This window comes from Grus americana, chromosome 1 (genome assembly GCF_028858705.1).
Source record: "Grus americana isolate bGruAme1 chromosome 1, bGruAme1.mat, whole genome shotgun sequence".
Classification (NCBI taxonomy): domain Eukaryota; kingdom Metazoa; phylum Chordata; class Aves; order Gruiformes; family Gruidae; genus Grus; species Grus americana.
The window spans coordinates 138493566-138512864 of NC_072852.1; the positions used below are offsets into that span (position 1 = coordinate 138493566).

At 39.0% G+C, this 19299-nt stretch overlaps 1 protein-coding gene across 7 annotated transcripts in view; it reads right to left on the reverse strand.

Annotated features, from left to right (window-relative positions):
* Positions 1-19299, reverse strand: part of WWC3 (WWC family member 3) — a 108758-nt gene that overhangs the window by 51915 nt on the left and 37544 nt on the right. For all 7 annotated transcript variants that reach the window (XM_054846407.1, XM_054846458.1, XM_054846449.1 and 4 more), the window contains exons 2-5: positions 18012-18121; positions 12775-12978; positions 9664-9740; positions 7168-7247 (exon numbers count right to left, since the gene is read on the reverse strand). In XM_054846407.1, the coding sequence (XP_054702382.1) occupies positions 7168-7247; positions 9664-9740; positions 12775-12978; positions 18012-18121 (471 nt within the window). The remainder of the gene's footprint in view (positions 1-7167; positions 7248-9663; positions 9741-12774; positions 12979-18011; positions 18122-19299) is intronic.

A 19299-nucleotide genomic window follows, 5' to 3' on the forward strand; every position in this document is an offset into this window, starting at 1 on the left:
CTAAAGACAAAGCGATGCCATTATCTACTCAGGTTCTACAGAATCAATAAATTTCTTGGTTTTAATGTCCTAATAGAGAGCTTGCTTACAGGCAATGTCTGTGGGCTATTTCATGCAAAAATAGTAAAATCAACCTAAAACTAACCTACATGGTAATAACTCAAAAGATGAAGTTATGAGCAGTCTAGCTGTCTCATTTCACATATAGCACTACACATTGCAACATCTCTTTCAGGACTTCCATCTGATCTTGTTTTAGAAGTTTCTAACAAAGGCATTTCATTTTCTCGTGAAGAAATTTTTAATTCCTAAAATTTTATTGCAAATGCTTTCCTGACGTTATGTGCATCTTTGAGTATCTTTTCATCATCATCATACACTATGGAACATTACATGGGACCATCCCAGAAGATTTCGAATGCAAACCCAGCAAGGAACAAGAGCGCTACCCACTACATCAGGTTGAAGTACTACTAACATTTCCATCTTGACATAAAAATCTCTCATCTTAAGCGGGACAATCGCTGTCAGCGTTTTCAACTTTTTTCCCCACAGTTCACCATTATAATGCACAACAGATCAGGACGCAGAAGTCTAGTCCAGTGTATCATCTTGATAATTTGCTTTGATTTATAGATGTATTGGGTTTGCACGGCAAGGTTTTGGTAGCAGGGGGGCTACAGAGGTGGCTTCTCTGAGAAGCTGCTAGAAGCTTCCCCCACGTCCGATAGAGCCAATGCCAGCCGGCTCCAAGATGGACCTGCTGCCAGAAGCGGGGAAAAAAAACCACCGGGAGCAATTGCAGCCAGAGAGAGGAGTGAGAATATGGGAAAGGAACAACTCTGCAGACACCAAGGTCAGTGAGGGGAGGGGGAGGAGGTGCTCCAGGCACCGGAACAGAGATCCCCCTGTAGCCCCTGGAGAAGACCATGGTGAGGCAGGCTGTCCCCCTGCAGCCCATGGAGGAAGGATGAGGGGGTGTAGAGATTCCACCTGCAGCCCGTGGAGGACCCCACCCAGAGCAGGTGGAGACACCTGAAGGAGCCTGTGACCCCATGGGAAGCCCATGCTGGAGCAGGCTCCTGGCAGGACCTGGGGCCCCATGGAGAGAGGAGCCCACGCCAGGGCAGGTTTGCTGGCAGGACTTGTGACCCCGTGGGGGACCCACGCTGGAGCAGTCTGCTCCTGAAGGTCTGCACCCTGTGGAAGGGACCCACACTGGAGCAGTTCGTGAAGAACTGCAGCCCGTGGAAGGGACTCATGTTGGAGAAGTTCATGGAGGACTGTCTCCCGTGGGAGGGACCCCACACTGGAGCAGGGGCAGAGTGTGAGGAGTCCTCCCCCTGAGGAGGAAGGAGCGGCAGAGACAGTGTGTGATGAACTGACCACAACCCCCATTCCCTGTCCCCCTGTGCTGCTGGGGGGAGGAGGTAGAGAAACTGGGAGTGAAGTTGAGCCCGGGAAGAAGGGAGGGGTGGGGGGAAGGTGGTTTAAGATTTGGGCTTTATTTCTCATTATCCCACTCTGATTTGATTGGTAGTAAATAAATTTAATTTCCCCTAGTTGAGCCTGTTTTGCCCATGACAGTAATTGGTGAGTGATCTCTCCCTGCCCTTATCTCAACCCATGAGCCCTCCGTTATATTTTCTCTCCCCTGTCCAGCTGAGGAGGGGTGTGACAGAGCAGCCTTGGTGGGCACCTGGCCTCCAGCCAGGGTCAACCCACCACAATAGATAAAGAACAAGAGCAGAGACTCTGCAGAACTTAGTAGAAGAACCATTTGGTCTTGAATTTATAACAAACAGCTACAGGATTTTAACAGGCTATCCACAGCAACTAGAGAAAATTGTGTTAAATTCCTAGTAAAATATGAAAACCTCAATTTTCCTGTTAATCTAGCACAGATAGTGTGTATATAGAAAAAAAAAAAGGTGATACGTGTAATGGTCCCTACACCAAAGCTAAGAGCGAACATCTCCAAGAGAAGGTGTCTCTGGTTAACAGAATTAAAGATAAAACATACGTCGGTCTTTACATAGGGTATCAGTTTATAAAAAGATGTAGTAAGAGAGAGTATGCTCTCTGTGTGTGTATATAAATATATATATATAACAAGAATACACGAATTCTATTTAAAATACTGAGAATACATAAAAGTTTCAAGATAAGTATTATATTAAGCTGAGAGTGTCAACAACACTCACTCAGCATGTTCTGCCAGTTAAACAAGATCAATGTAGTTGCACTTGCAGGAAATTACTTGCTTTAAAATTAAAATATTAAAATGAAAAAACAAAAAGCTTGAATGAAAATCCCATGGGTTTATTGCACAAGTCACAATATTAAGGAAAAAAATGCAGGTTGGGTTTCTACAGTTTGGTTTGGTTCTTTCTGACAGTTCCTGCTTTTGGAGACAACACAAAACAAGTCTGGACCTCAACTTTCTACTTAAATACAATTTTCCCCTTGTTGCATAAGAAAATTTATAAGCCTTTATGATTTTTAGTTCAAGAACCAGAAAGGACTTAAATGTCACGTGGATTAAAGTTGGGGTATTTTTGGTTGATTGGTTTTGTTTTCCTTTCAAGATGTTTACTGGAGTCTTCACTAATTTTTAGCTAAAATCCTGAAAAGATTACATAAAACCATGGTAAAACAACTAATCCAATTCACTAAAAGTTCATGAAAAAGATAACATGTGGTTTTATCTGAAGGTTACATTAATGTTAAAAACATAGATTCCACCCAAATATTAGACCAGAAAAACGCCTCCTACACAACTGCCCATTATACTGTTTGCCAGGTCCAAGGTGGCATTTCAGGAAAAGGAAATTATTTAATTTCAACCAGATTTTTGTCCCATTACCCACATATTCGTGTTCCTGGACGTCACTTTGGAGCCCAAGTTATGAATTGATATTTGTTTAAGGAAAGAATCAGAAAAGTTTCTACTGCCAGAAATATTTGAACTTAAATCAGTATTGCTGTCAACCCAAACTGACTCAAGCATCTTACAAAATTACTAGCTATTTATTGTCTGTTAGGCTTCTTTTTCCTCCTTTCATAAAGCTCTAGTTTTGAAAGCCACAAAGTTAAATCTTCCATTTTATGAAAAATAGCATGATACAAAGAGAGATTAGATGTTTGTATGAATAGAAAGAATATTCAACTAATAGACAAAACTATGAATAAAATATGTATTTTCTAAGGAAGATGTTCCCAGGATAGAGACTATTAATACACTTGCAATAGTTTCAGTCCTATAGGGCAGATTCCATGTTGCTCTATTTTCCTCCAACATTCTTTCAAATACGCAAGCCTCCCCCATCCTCACACCAAAGCACAGATTTGTAGTTGAGTTAAAATCTAATTTTAAAGCTTCTGTCAGGTTTCATATCCTCTAAACTAGTCTGTAGCTACAAATTGTTTAGTCAGTCCTAATTCCCTGTCTCTCCCAATGTCTCTCAGTGTTCCCTCCGCTCTCACAGCCAACTGGCTGAGTTTTCATTTCCTTTGTTGCTAAACGCCTTCTTCCTCCAAAATTCCTGCCGGCAAGCAGAAGGGTCACTGAAAACACAAGGGAGGAGGAACTGTTCCTCGCTCTCATTCCCAGCTGTCTGCCGGATCAGAGGAAGGGATTCAGGGATTTGTTCCAGGAAAGGCTCATCTTTAACCCTGTAACTCTGGACTGCGACAGGATCGGCCGCACCTTGGGGCAAAGGCGCCTGTGGAGGCTGGTGACCACTGAAAGCTGTTGCGCAGGGTGGGATCTTTGCATGCTTTAAACAGGGAGCTCTACAAAGTCTCCAGTGGGCAAAGGCAGACTGTGATGTCCAAAGGCTTATCACAACATTGCCAAATTTGGATGAAACTGTAGAAAATACAGCCCTAGCAAAAAGCTGCAGCACTACAAAATCTGAAATTCTGACTGTATTGGTTGTAGAGCTATTAAAAAAAACCCTCGATCCTCTCTCCCCCCACAAAACCCAACTTTTCTCTAGTTGTTTTGTGGGTTTTGGTGGTGTTTTTTTTTAATTCACCTCAAAGATGCCTAAGCCATTTTACTAAAATTAAAAAGAACAGAAAACAAAACACAGTCCAAGGCAGACACTGTACATGGAAAATGTCAATGCAAGAGATTTGCATTTAACAAAGGCATCTGAACCAGACAGCAACATAAAATGATGGAAATACTGAGCAACCTAACCACCCTCACCATAAAATTTGTCTCTTCTCTGAAAGCTATACCCAGCAGAGGTTGCACAGGGAGTCGCATGGCAGTAGGTTCTGATACCTGCTAATAATGCCATTCTGGTCAGACTCGCAAAGCAAATATTCAGCCAGGTGTAATGCCCAAAGTGTGACAGCTCCTAATATTGTTTTTGGCTCGTACTTAAAATAAAGCGAAGAACATGGCTTTAAAACAGCTGAATGGGATGCATGCCATTCTACTTTGGCAGTTACTTGAAGATTTGACCTAGCACAAGAAGGAAAAAAAATTATGCAGACCAAAAATTTAGAAAAGATAACAAAAAGGGGAAATGTCTGAGACATAAGAAACTGTAACAAAAAAAAAGGGGGGGTGGGGGGGAAGGAGGAATCCCAGAATTTTTATTTTAAAGATGGAGCAATAAGTGTCTTTTCAGACAGTACACTTACTTTGTAGATATGCAAGAAGTAAAATACTTCAGCTTTGGTAGTTGACTTGAGTGGCCCTTTTCTCCTGACAAATACAAGGAGTAGGGGAGAGATTGCCCAGGGACAACCTAGAGCGCAGTTAGGCTTTTAGCCTCATTTGTTTGCTGACTGCACGAGGAGGCTAGAGAAACTTGTCTCTTCAGTTGTTAAACAGTGCAAGTACTCTCCAAATTGGCTCACTTCATACTAGAAGCAAAATACTCAAAAGAAAGCACATATCTTACCAGAAAGGTCATTTTAAAAATTACTTAAAAACACAAAACAAAACCAAACCCACAAGCCTCTGGTTCACAAGCGAAGAAGTCACTGCAGGGAGCAGAGCAAGGCACGAATGCTGACGGAAATTCCATGCAATCCCGGATAATGCACGGGCAAAATGTCCTCACCAGCTTCAGCAGGCAACAACAAATGCCACCCAGTGCACCGCCAGGACAGAGAGTCATTGAGGCAACAGCAGCAATGAGCAGCACTGAAGCACTGAGTTGTCATGCTTGAACTTTTAAACTAGATGATTAGAGTGACCACTGACTAATCAGATACGCTTTAAAATAATTCCTTTCTTGAATGTCTCTCCTATACCCCCATCCTGGAGCATGGGCAACTTCACTTGGGCTAAAATCCAAGACTAACATTTGTATTCTTAATCATTCACAGACTTTACTTTTCAAAAAGTTGCCGTACTTTGCTGGACTATCTTAAATGAATTATATTAATTAAAACAATCTTGAGTTTCAAATGGCCTTCAAATACTTTCATCATCCTAAGTCAAGTGGTTAGTCCTTTTGTAGAACAATTGAACCTATACCCTTAAAATAACCCAATAACCAAGAGAAGGAAAACAAATAAAGTGGAAAAGGCAAGGCAATTCTTACATAAAGAAAATATGATTAAGAATCTTAAGACAAAATTGCTTACATATCTAGGCCACCATCTTAAAACATTGGCCATACTTAAAATATTTGCTGTTTCAATATACTGAGTGCTACATTTTACTCATTTTCAGTTAATATCATACATCACGATTCCCCTAACTACCTGTAAATGCTTCATGTAGTCAGTAACAATATATTTATGCCTGAAAACAATTACATTATATCTGTCAATGAAGGATTTTGGTTCAACAAGTTTTCTTCTCTGAAGCTTTTAAAATGCTTGTACCTTGTAAGCTTAAAAAAAAAAGTGCATGGGCTACTCCCTCTCCTTTAAAAGTAAAATCTATCTCCCTTTTTATCATTTTGTTAACATAGTACCAATCAAAATCAAAGTTGGAAAATAAGTAACTTAATCACTCTGGGATCCCTGGAACTTTGCCAGGATTCCTGAAGCGAAAGTGTGCGCCCATGCTTTCTAGCACCAACACAATAAATCCAAAGCTTCAAAATATTTCCACAGCTACTGTACTTATGCTGCAAAACGCATTAGACATGCAACAGTTCCAACGTTTTCAGGAAGCGCCTGCATTAGGCAGTTCGTTCACATGCATGCTGGAAAAATGGCCAAGATCTCTAAATGCATGGCCACATGTCCAAGGCAAGTCCAAGAGCTGTTCAACATACAGTCTAGCCTCTGGCCTTGTTGAACAGATCCAGAAGTCGCAACAACCTGTGTTTACCTGCCATCTTTTCCATGGCATGGCAACCTCTCTCCCTATTCCACTGGGCATCCCACATTATGTGCTACATGTGTAGGTGACTAAGCAGCCTACAGATGGAAGTCACTCAGTTCCCATCTGATGGCCTGCAGGAAGAGTAGCAGGGAGAGGGTCACCACAACATTTCACAACTTTTGCCACCACTGAGCACAAAGGAAATCAGCACAGGCTGCCTAATAGCCCTAGGAGCAGTGGCAAATTGCCCCGAGCTACCTTTCCTCACAGGGAGGAGACAAAGAGTCACATTTACATGCACTCATTCTGCACACATGCAACATGTAAATCTGATGGTCTGTGAGACCATCAGATTTACAGTGCACACGCAAACGAGCTATACTGCGCAGAATGAGGCGGCCTGGCCATCAGGTAAAAGGAAGCAGCAGTGTTGTGGTGCACAGCCTCCCCCTCAGGAGAAATACTGTGCCCAGCCAGAAAGCCTCGGTACTGTTCACTGGACAACTAGTTCACTGCATGGTGCTTCTGGCTGTGCTCCAGGTGGTAGGTATCTCCAGAAAACGTTTGGAAAATATTTTAAAAGTCTAGTTCCACCTTGACAACATTTTCATGAACAGTTAATGAACAGGGCCTATAAAACTGTTTTTGCATGTACATCTATGAAATCACCATTCCAATCAATTCTGTCCAACCCTGCTTCCATCATTTCTCACTGTTCCCACCCCACATCACACTCACAGCAGAAACTCTGAAGCAAAGCAATTAAGAGGTTTCAATCTTTTTTGTTTGGCGACGGTTTTCTAAGAAATTCATTCCAAGGCGAATAAAGAAAAAAAATACCCTCCCACAAACTCTTAACTTACTCTTGCAGAGTTTCCACTCCTTTTTCCTTATATTGCAGCTCCTGCTTCATCTGTGCCAATTCTCGTTTTAGCCTAGAAAGCTGAAAATAACAAAAGAAAGTAATATGTGACACAAACTTTCATAATAAAAATAATGAGGTTTCAAATACAAAATCTTAAGTTACTTTAAAAAAATGAAAGTGATAATCTAAGTGATCTTCTTTTTTTGCTTTAAAATTTGCATTAAAATAACTGAAGAGTTTCTGAAATATCGTAAGACCCAATCAAGCAGCAGTCACAACATTCAGCTTTCAAAGTATCAATTTCTTCATCTATTCTATTGATTTTCTATCTCCAATAGCTTATGCTAACAGCTAGCAAGTTTCAATCCATACGATTTTTCTTCTCCCCTTGTAGCATGCAGACACCTCTCAACTGTCTTCAACCTTTTAGTCAACTACAAAACCTGAACATTCAATGCTGTTAATTTTTCTATCTGGGAAAACAAAATCACTGCCAACAGAACTGGCCTCTCTCCCAGAAATGGCAGCATGATTTTCTAACAGTTATTTTCATGTTATCCTGCCCCCTCAACCTCCCACACCAATTACCTTGACCCAACTAGCAAGCATAAATCAAAAGCAGCAAAGCAGCAATCTCTCCATAAACATATTTTTGCGGTTTTATGAAAATAGTTACCTGAGTGGGCACACCTTAGAAGAGCGTTATCAGTACCAAGAATGACCTGCAAAGAAATAGCTTCTTGCCCTCCAAAGCTGACAGATATCCAAGGGCAACAGGGGAAGAAGGTTCAAGGGACTACAGACAAATGGGGGGAATGGAGTGGTGGTGAGGCGTAAGGCTGAACTGAGAGCCCAAAGAGGGGCAGGGATGGAAGGAAAAAAGCTGTCTTCTCAAGCTATCAAACTTGATACTTTTTCCTAAAATTTACCCAGAGTGCTCTTGATTTTCACATGTATGTCAATAAATGACCAATAAAATAAATTACAAAACTATTACTAAGAAAGAATAAAAGAAAATTCCTACATATCCAGGCATAGATTGATTTTGTCAGCTCTACTCCAAGAGTGAGGGGCTTCATAGCAGCTACAGGGATGCAAACCAGGACTGCCAGAGTCCCATCATCCTGTGTGGCCCTCCCTTCCCCATGTGTGCCTGCCCTTTCCTCAGACCTCATCACACCAGCCTTCAAAAGTCTCCCCAAAAAGAGCTGGCAAGGGCACCAACTCTTTCAACACTTACCAAGAGTAAAAATGAAAAAAAAGCATCATGTACACACTTTATAGTGCATATTTTATTCCATTACTTGAAACAACTCAATGCCTATGCACACATTCAGTTGAACAGGTTAACCTACCTATTTAGGAGATCATTTTGTTTTAAGATGCAGGAACAGAGAGAAATAGTCATAAGTGAAGGCTTTGTTTATTTTATTTAAATATTATTTTAATAACTAAGGCTTATTTTCTTGTTTTGAATATACTGACATTTAGAGTATGTACAACAAGCAAACACTAGTCAGCATGCAGTAAACATATACAGATAGAATAAATGCCTTTGAAGGGTGGTGAACAGGATTTATTTTCAGAGGCGCTCATGTGAAAAGTGGTCACTACAACAAAAATGGAACACCATCCTGCAAAGATAAGTATTTTTTATTTATTTTGTGAGCAGAGTGCCTGGCATACTAAATCCCATTTTATCCATTAATAAAAAGAAACATACAATTTAGAAATAGGTTCTAGCACTTAATAGTATAAACTGCTTTTCATAATTGTTTATGACTGCTGTATCAATTTGGTTGAAATCAACATGCAGACTTTAACTCTTTGCTAAAGCAGTGTGGGAGAAATTCAAGAAGTAAACTATTCTTCCTTCAGCAAAGACAGCGCCAAAAGCATGATTCTAGTTTAAAAAAAAAATTAAAAAGGAACATTTTTATTACATAACTGCTTATCACTGCTTGAATGCTTGAACTTCCCTCCTCTCATAGAAGAGCTCTGGCCATATAAGCTAAAAAGTTCTGTTTGTCCAGCATGTCTATGGAATTGTGAACAGATTTCCAAAAAAATGGCTAAATCTAGAGTTCAATGACATCCATGGAACCCCACTGAAAATGGATAAATGGGAAAATATGAAGACAGTAGGTTTCAACTGCACTCAATCAAAACAGAATTTGGCTGCAGACTATTTATTACTTGTGGCAGTTCGCACAGAGAAAGCAATTTCTGAAAGCCTGGCTGAGTTTGCCTCTGACATCCATGACAAAAATCTTTACAACTGTAACATGGAAAAAGCATTACTTTGCAAGTCACAATATAGCCTCTTTTCAACAGAACAATAGGTCAGAATAGAAAAGCATTTCTTAATATTGTATTTCCAAAAAATGCATGCAACACTCAGTGTAAATGCTAAAACAGAAAAAAAACACATAGTCCCACCTTCCCTTCCCAATGCCTAATTCATATTTTTACAAAATGAAAAAAGATTACTCACTCTGTCACGACGGCTGGCTATTTCTGCTTTAATCTGATATGGGTCATACTTGGTATTAGTTGAAAATCCAGAGAATGCTAAACAGATAGAAAACAGTAACTTTCTTTTTTTCTTCTTTAATACACTTGTTAAGATGTGGCACTATTTAACAGACAATTACATTTATTCTTTGTGTCACAAGTCACTATAAAATAATCCTCTGTGCTAAAGTACAACTGAAGAATTACCTTTGGCCTGCCTGATTTTTAGTCCTGAACAACAATAACAACAAAAACTGTATATAGCAGCACAGCGTGCATATTGCCTAAAAGCAACTAGCTTCCATGACGTGATGGTGGCATTTACCGATGCAAGAAATTTGTGTAACATTAACAATTGCTAATTGCTTCCTAGGTATGTTGACATAACAGTACGATAGGGACTAAAGTAACAAAACTACCCTCAGAACAAAATTCAATCAGTTACTGAGAGAAGTTGCCTCCTAGAGCAACAGTGTAGGGAACCGACACACAGATCAACCTCTGGCAAGGGAGCTCTTAATACAGCGTATCTGGAGACAGGCAGTGATTTCAAGCTGTGGCATTACAAGCTAAAGCCTAGACAGATGAAGGAGAATATCCTAGAAGACAGGCTGGGCAAGACAACCATGATTTATTGAGTGAGCCATTCAGGGCAGCACTGGCCCACTGAAAAATGCTGGTACGCAAATGGATGAGGTTATGCTGTTAGACCTACCATCCTTTGAAATATCTGTGCCTGCGTTGCACTGAGCCTTTCCACTCTCGAAAAATACCGCAATGCCAAGGTCACGTCAAGCGTGCAGAAACTCGCCAAAATGAGTAGTCATGCCTGGACTAATTCCCTAAATCCAGGATTTTCTATGGATTTTTTTTTTTTTTTAAACAGTGCTGATCACAACTGAGTCACAAAACTGCTGCATGGGCACCTCCCTGCCAACCCACAACCGCTGAGCTCACACCACCGCCCACTCATGAGCACACGACACTGAGTCAATGGCAGCACCCACAAGCAAAAAGGAGGAAAACAGTTTTTGAAGTTTTAGTTCTTTTAACACAACAGATTGAAACAAGTGGTGGTGGAGGCAGGAATGCTTGCAAGATAAGCACCCAACTTGGGCCACCTAACTGCACTTGAATTAGAAGCCTAAGATTTCTGTACAATAAACGGAGAAGCAAGCATCCCAGAGTAGAGTGGAGGAGTTGAATTAAGAAAAACAAGTGGAGAAGCCCTGGGGAATCTTGAGTTGACAGCATGATTACACCCCAAAGGGATTACTTTTTTTAAATGTATCATCTGACTAATCAGCCCATACCAATTTCTCAAAACAGATGCATCTGACCTTAAACCAATATAAAACATATTAACATATCTGTAGAAAATGAAAATATTTTTTCACTTCAAAACAAGTGAAATGTTTTATTTAAAAGATTTTACAGTATCGCAATTCCACAGATATATCTAAAAAAAACCCCTCTATCAGAAGACTGAGAAACATAAAAGTCAATTGATACAGCATCTGCATTCATGCTACAGATAACCTCCAATTTTGTCATTTTCAGTCATATTTTGTTTCTGTTTTAAGCAACTTGTTTTTCCAAGAGCTTTAAAAATAGGAAAAACAGGTTACATTTTTCTAGTATACTATTTTCAACAGAAGTTTCTTTCTGTATATTCACCTGAAGTAATTCAACCAAGTATCCCACAGAACTATTGCAAATTTTCAAAAAACCAACAAGTCCAAGCTCCTAGAAAAGTATTGTAATAAATATATATTTAGATTTTATAATCTAAAAATATACTGATGACACTATCCTTTACCAAGTCTTTAAACAGTAGTGAAACACTCTTTAAATAATAACATCTTTTTTAAAAGTTCTCTTAAGGAACAAAATCTTTCTTAATAATTCTTAAGAAAGTTGAACATAACAGTGAGAAATAAAGACTAGTCACAACTGTTCAGTTATGTCACAAACTAAATCACAGAATACATATATTTAAAATTAAACAAAAAGAGGAGATAATCCCAGTTCAACAGTAAAAGAACAGTTGGTCAAGACAATCTGGGACACCTCGGCCCTAGAAAACATCTTTTATTCAGGATTTTGGCATACATATGAATTACCTTGGATTAATAAATACCACTGGATCAGTAGCTAACCTCTTCTATCCAGATGCCTGCTTTAACCCCTCCTCCAGAGTCAGGTTTCTTGAACATTTTCAGAAATGGCTAAGCAGAGCTTCCCACACTTATCAAGAACTAGGCGTTTACCAGCAAATCCTGCAGTTAAACAACGGCTGTACGCATGGCAGCCACTGAAAAGCCACCAGCACAGTGAAACTCTGCTACATTTCCATGTGGCTGGTGGGTATAGCCATTTGATACAGTTCTTCCAACTAGGCTGTTTTGACTCTTCAGCAAAGACACCCTTTCCTGTTGCACCAGCCAACAGTCATAACGGCAGTGCAACAAGTTCAGATTTCAGAAAAAGTGCTATCACCTACCCCAAGCTACCAGAGACCTCTGAAGAATGAAAAGGGCAGGAAATCAAGGCTCTACGACCTACACCACCAGCATTAGGATCAGAGGTGGCATTCAAGAATGAGGTGCACTAATAAAACACTGCTTCCTACTTCGTGGTCAGAGGTACTCTTGACCACAACACCTTGTTCCTAACTCTTTATAAAGCTGATAAACTAACCATGGACCTGCAGAAAGCTTCCCCTAAGCTTATGTTTCCCCACCATATCAAGGATGGAATAATCTATGAATTAGGGAGTGCGAGTAGGTGGCCGCCAGCGAGATTCAGTCTTGTCTTTGCTGTCTTGCACGAAGCATCACTACAGCTGGCTCCAAGAGGTTAGAGATGCTATCTGGGATATATCCCTGTTTAATGTTAAAAAGGCATATTCTAATAGACCTAACAGGAAATGGAAGTCCATGAATAGCAGAGTTAAAGGACAGTGCCTCACTTCTGTAGTCAGGATCTTCATTCAGAGGACAGTCAGGTGATGGAAACACTTCACACTATTTCTTACACCACATGTTGTGAGAGGCAGGTGGGTAAATCAAGAAAAGACTCATAAACTCACAGCTGGCATAAGAACGGCTGTCATCCTCACACATTTTGTGCAATTGTTGATATTCTTCTTGTGCTAGTTCAAAACGCTGCTGCTTGATTTGGTAAATCTCTTTCTTGGCATTGAGTGCCTCCTGGGCAACTATTAAATATTCCTTTAGCATGCGTTCCTGCTCCCTTCTCCATTGCTCCCTTGGGTCCTCAATTTGTGTGAGCTCTAAGGAGAAAAGTAGAAAAAAACATTATAAGACACTTTATCCCACAAAGTACAAATTATTTCATTAAGATCTGTTCTCAACTAGCACACCTAACACTACAGTGCTCAAAATCACTCCAGCCTGGATGAGAAGGAAGGATGTGGAGTGGAAGAAGAGAAAAAGCCGTTTCAAATATAAGGCGCTTAAATGTGATTCTTTTCTTTACAAACTAGAGTAACCCCAAAGAAAACAGTGTTTTGGCTCTAACCTTCCCTCATAGCCAACTTGAAAATTCTGAGAACTACCTAAAAACCCAGAACCACGTAGAAGAGTGAAAGGTATCTCAATGCTTAACTCATAACTCTATAAATGGTTGGAACAACCATAAGATACTACATACAACGTCACAAGTATAACATCCTGAAAGGTCAGTGACTACACCTGCGTAACTAAAAAGAATAAGGTCATTCAACAGAAAAGTTAGCATTTTAATCTCAAATCCATAAAAGCATTTAAGTTGCTGCTTTATTTTTGTCTTAAGAATCATAGAATGGTTTGGGTTGGAAGGGACCTTAAAGATCATCTAGTTCCAATCCCCCTGCCATGGGCAGGGACACCCTCCACTAGACCACATTGCCCAAAGCCCCATCCAACCTGGTCTTAAACACTTCCAGGGATGGGGCAGCCACAGCTTCTCTGGGCAACCTGTTCCTGTGCCTCACCACCCTCACAGTAAAGAATTTCTTTCTAACATCTCATCTAAATCGACCCTCCTTCAGCTTGAACCCATTACCCCTTGTCCTGTCACTACAAAGAAACAGCACTCTCATGCTTTCCCTCTCCAGAGTTTAGAATGGTTTGTATTCAAACACAAATAAAAAACAGATTTCCAGTACAAAATCTTTCCCATATATACTGATTTTCAAAGTTATTACTGTATAGCAATCTCTTTGCAGTTGCAAAGACATTTGAGGATGCATGCATTAAAATCCTAAAAAACTATTGGTTCAATTGTTTTCTTTCTGTGGTGATGCTCAAGCTAGCAAATATGTTACATGAGGATGTCCATGTAAAGTTTAATGTTTAAGTGAATGTTAATTTCTGATGACTGAAGCTCTACCAGTAAGAAGTTGCTGCAGATGCAATGTTAGCGTTCAAAGTAGTGGCAGAACCTGCAGCAGCACAGTCAGGAGGTAAGCACCTAGTCATTTTTTCCAAACTTTGTTTCTCACGAGAGATGAAAGCCAGTTCTGTTTTATATTAATCTTATGTACATAATTCAGTATATTAGTGTCAGCAATGAAATAAGAAACTAAAAGATTGAGCCCAACACATTAAGAACTCTAACGGTGTCAAGGTCATGCTAGCAGCTCTGCCATTTGAGAGCCATCTGAAAAGTACGTAAACAAAAACATGAAGCTCATCTACGAGCAGTACTTCCAACAGATTTGTATATTAGGTTCCTAATAATCTTTTCTCTCAACAGCTGTAACTTTTTTCTCCACAACTCCTCACATTGCAACAATATAAAGATGGTGCCTATGTAGTTCTGTAATTTCTTCCCACATCCCAGGATCCCTCGATTCCCAGCAGAACCTTCTGGCTCCAATGCCCCCAAACTACCTCTGCAGCCCAGGAGAGGATGTGCTGTGGCTTGTTCCAGTCTTCATAAATTCTTCTCTGCGTGCAGGGCAAGCAGAAGAAAACAGAGTTCACATTGCAGCCATTCCTTTACTGAGGGCATGATAATTTGCAATGCTCTCTCATCTGTCCGTATGTATTCCTGAAATCTGTGCAAATTTAATATTCCTAAAACTGCTAATCTCCTAAGGAAACTATGCAGAAATAAATATTTACAAGACAGAAAAGCTAGGTCCTAGTAAGTGTCTCTTTTTGAATAGGAAATTAATAGTTCTGATCTCAATAAATAGCCAAAATGTTATGTTATATCACACATTAAGCTTCTGAGGTCCTGTACTACAGGGCACTGCATCTCTTACCAAATTATTTCAGAAGCCTTCTCAAAAGCTAGCAGCACTCTTCTGAGGCAGAAAACTTCTTCAGTACAGTAGTGACATTCTCTTCTGTTTTATAAAATACAGAGGCTTCACTTTGCCCTGGATTTCTACACAAGTTTGCCATGTAACAACAAAACTAAAGCCACGTTGTGTGATAAAATTCACTTTATTTCTTTATAACCAATTTAAAAAAAAAAAAAAAAAAAAACAACCACCCTACAGTAATTCAAGCACAGCCCCAGACAAATGCAGAGAATATATTATTCCCTCACTGGGGAATGCCCAACTGGTTAAAGGAAACTTCAAAGGCTCCCAAGACTCTGAGGAGGAGGGAATGGAATTCTGTGGCTGGCAGCCACCAAGGTTTTTAAGCAATGGTGGGACAAGAGCCAAGAGCAGCTTAGTAAGGGTGTCAACAAAGTACTGAATTTACAGAACAAGATGGAGATCAGGGTTGGAAGCACCATTGAGATTTACAGAAGATTCCTCTGTTCCTGGGGGTTTTCAACAGAAATGGAAAGTTATTGCCTAGAAATCTTATTACTTTCTGGGTAAACAAACATAACAAGAGGCTTGGAAAAATCAGATGTTTTCTTTTAAAAGGTGCAAAGGCAAAAACCTTGAGACAGTGCACAGAGTGCGAGAGGTCCTTGGTGGGCATAACTTTAGAAAGACTCACTTTGAATTGTCTCTTGCATTTTCTCACAGTATTTCTTGAAACCGAAGCACTTCTGTTTTGTCAATTAACACAGAACTCCAATGCTGTATAAAGCATTTAACCCGGTCAGCCACAAAAGGCAGTCCAAATGTTTTCACGTGGAAGTTGCCATTCCAAGTATTTTAGCCATAGTTCAGAATACAATGTAAGGGACTTATTTCAGAAAAACATCTCTTCAGTTCCCACACCATCTCTGCCACTCGCCTGACACCATTTCATGATGCACATGATTGTCTACTCATTAGTTCTCACTTCTACAAAGGAAGCTAATGCAGTCTTGACTGGTATCTTTGTTGTCCACAGTTTAAAATTGGACTAAGTATCCTACTAATTTTTGAATAATGATTATGCAGCTATAGTATCAGTTCTGTCTTCCCTCTGAATATAAATCTTGCTTGTATATGCAAGCACTGTATTAGCCTAAGGGTGACAAACCCATTTTGCTGTGACGGTTGAATTACCATTTAGGATAATATCTGTGGGCTGCAAATAATTAGCTATCATGAAAGAGACAAATTTTGCAACCTTGTTAATTGCAGAATGATTCCTTTCACTCAGTTTAGCACTGAGCCTTATGAAGTTTCCATCCCTCTGTTCATATATTACCTTTATTTAATTCCTAATATGATTAGCTTTACTTTCCCAGACCTATTTACTTTAATAATCTCTTTCTGTGCCTTCCCACTGAGCATTTGGGAACTCAATTCCTCTCTGCAAAGAGAGTTTTTTCTACAGTTTTTTCTCTCAATTGCATTTTTTCCTGTGCAAGCCAGATCTGACATGCCTACAATGATTAATATCCTTTCTGTAAGTTCAAACTTGATGTCTGTAGAAAAGCAGCTAATAACAAAGTCTGAAAAGCAAAAGGGAGTGATTTCTTTTGCATGAGATGGTGATTGTTATTCCTGTCAAAGATGCCTATCGGTAGGATGCTTTAGTAGCTGTTTTAGTTACAACATTGCAATGGGAGTTCTTCTACTCATTGTCTAAAGGGACTCCTAAAGCCTTTTACAATTTTCAAGAAAAAAAAAAAAAGATGAGTTGCCAATATCCTCGTTTGTATTTTTTTTAATATGTGCATTCATGGACATGTACATACGCTGGCACGAGTGCACTCATTGCTGTACTCCAATGTAAACCTCACTTTTTATTCAACATTAACTAAAGTCACTGTGACAGTTTAAACAGCAATTATTAAGGTACTACTTCTTTTAAACAGAGTTATTGTAAGAATTACCTAACAGTCTGTATTTATCACCTTTCAGTTGTCTTGGCTATCTATCCTTGTGATCAGTGCATTAACAGCTCTTTAATGTTTATTATTTAATTTGTGATCTTTGTTAATTTCACAACTAAGTGCCTGTGTGGGTCAAACAATATCATAGGAACATTTGGGTGTTTTTTTAAATAAGTAATTGTGAAACCACAATACACAAGTAATTCCAATGATGGCAGGAAGCCAAAAAAACTGTTTCTGCACTTTTATTTTTTAATTGACTAGATTTCAAGTAGATAGTATTGAGGTTGGTTTTGCAGATTATACTATTTACCATTGCTGTGACAGCAGATGTAAGTACTTTTTTTCTCCCTCCTCACCAACTGCCAATTCCCACAATATCGAAGGCATTCACTCATTGGTGATAAGAAGCTTAATGACAGCAGCACAACAGTAACAGCAGCAGCAGGACAAAGCTCTAAAGATAAGACTTTTTTTTAGACGTAGAACTGGCAAATGTGACAGAAAATGGCGAAAGAAAACTCAGCAATAGTCCAAATGGGATGCTGGAAATTGCTCCCTCCTAGTTTCCAAAAGGCACATCTGCTGCCTTTTTGATAGCACTTTGTACTGTGTTAAAGCACAAAACATATATTGCTTAAGAAAGGGTGAGATTATTGTATTTCGCAGCGCTTCTAATGAAAAATCAGCATTTTTCTCTCAGAATGTATTTTGGTTTTCCATATAGAACAGTGAACTATAGATGACTGAAAAAATAGGAAATACAAGAGTATGGCATGAAAATTATCTTAATTGATATATGACAAAAAGCAACAACAAAATTACTGATACTCCACAGTAGGACAAAGTAAAACAAAATAGTTATAGTGTACAAAACTCAATCATAGGTTGTAAAATTCTTTACAAATGGAAGGATTGTGCCTCCATTTGAAAGATGAGAAGACAGATACTGCAAGAAATTACGTTCCTAGTTTTTCTCACTGTAGCATGAGGTGCATAAATGGTATTGGAAGCAAAGTTACTGCCATTAGTTAACATCAGCTTGCTAGGATTCCTCAAAATAATCATATGTCTACTCACGATTTATGTGGTCCATATAATAAACTCCAATCTGTTGATCATAAACAGTTTCCCATCCTAAAGGAAGCTCATCACCAACACAGTCAGCAAATGTCAATGGCTTTGTAATCCTGTAAAAATACAAATAACACAAATAAATACAAAAAGTGCAGAGTTTACAGTGCAATGAATGTTACTACACGTTTGGAAGACACCTCCGTCATTTGATCACAAACTAGTTATGCTGCTTAGGAATGTGCTAATAATTACAGACATACGGTTTCAAAATAAAATTTCATTTAAATATGCTGACAGATACTCCCCAAACAGGTAAGACGAGCTTCTCCCTTCAAGTTTCTATGTTTAACAGTTTAATTACAATGGCATGCAGTCCTGCTAGTTTTTCTCCCATATTGCAAAGAACACAAACGTGAAGCTGGAGTTCACCACTGCTAAAAATTACTAGAAGCTTTAGAGGCTTTAACTTCTTTAAGATGTCAAAGTAGTATAATTGGTTTTTCTTTAAAAAATTAAATACAATTTAAGAAAACACTATATAATAGATTTCTCCTCAGTTATACATTTCCCACTATTAATGATATTCTCCTGGTCCAGACCCATCCAAATTACTTCCTCTCCCGCAAAAAGGAGACAAATGTCTCTAAAGAATTCTGAGGCCATTAGAGTAGACATAGTAACTAAAAAGTAACAGTATTACTATCTAGCAGCTTACAATATCACACCCCTTGCTAGGCAAACTCTTGATAGACTAGGGGTAATATAAAACCAAAACAGTATTGACAGGAATGTTGAAAATACTGGATTAATAATTCTACAGAAAGAGTCTAAATCAACACTATTCTAGAACATCAAGGTATATTAAAAAAACCTAGGAAGAATAAACGATGCAAATAAATTCTTAACATTCAGCTGATTCACGTCTATTTCCCAAATCATCATTTCAATCGTTACTTAACCCCTAAGTTAACATCATTTCAATTACGCATGTGATATAGATCCAACACTTTCAATGTTTATTTGTTGAGGCATTTCTAATACCTAGAACAATGACAGCTTTGCAAATATTAAACACATGCATTAATTTAGGGACTGACTTAAGTTCAGCATAACCTGTGGCATAATACTGTTTGGCATAAAATGGAAAATCCATCCATATGTGATAATACCCGATTAAGGTTTCCTGACACCAGATGTGGATGATGTTTAGAGATACACTGGAGAACTGAGAGATCATTGGGACTGGTAATTGCATTTCATCTGATAACACCTGTACAAAACAGTAACTTTA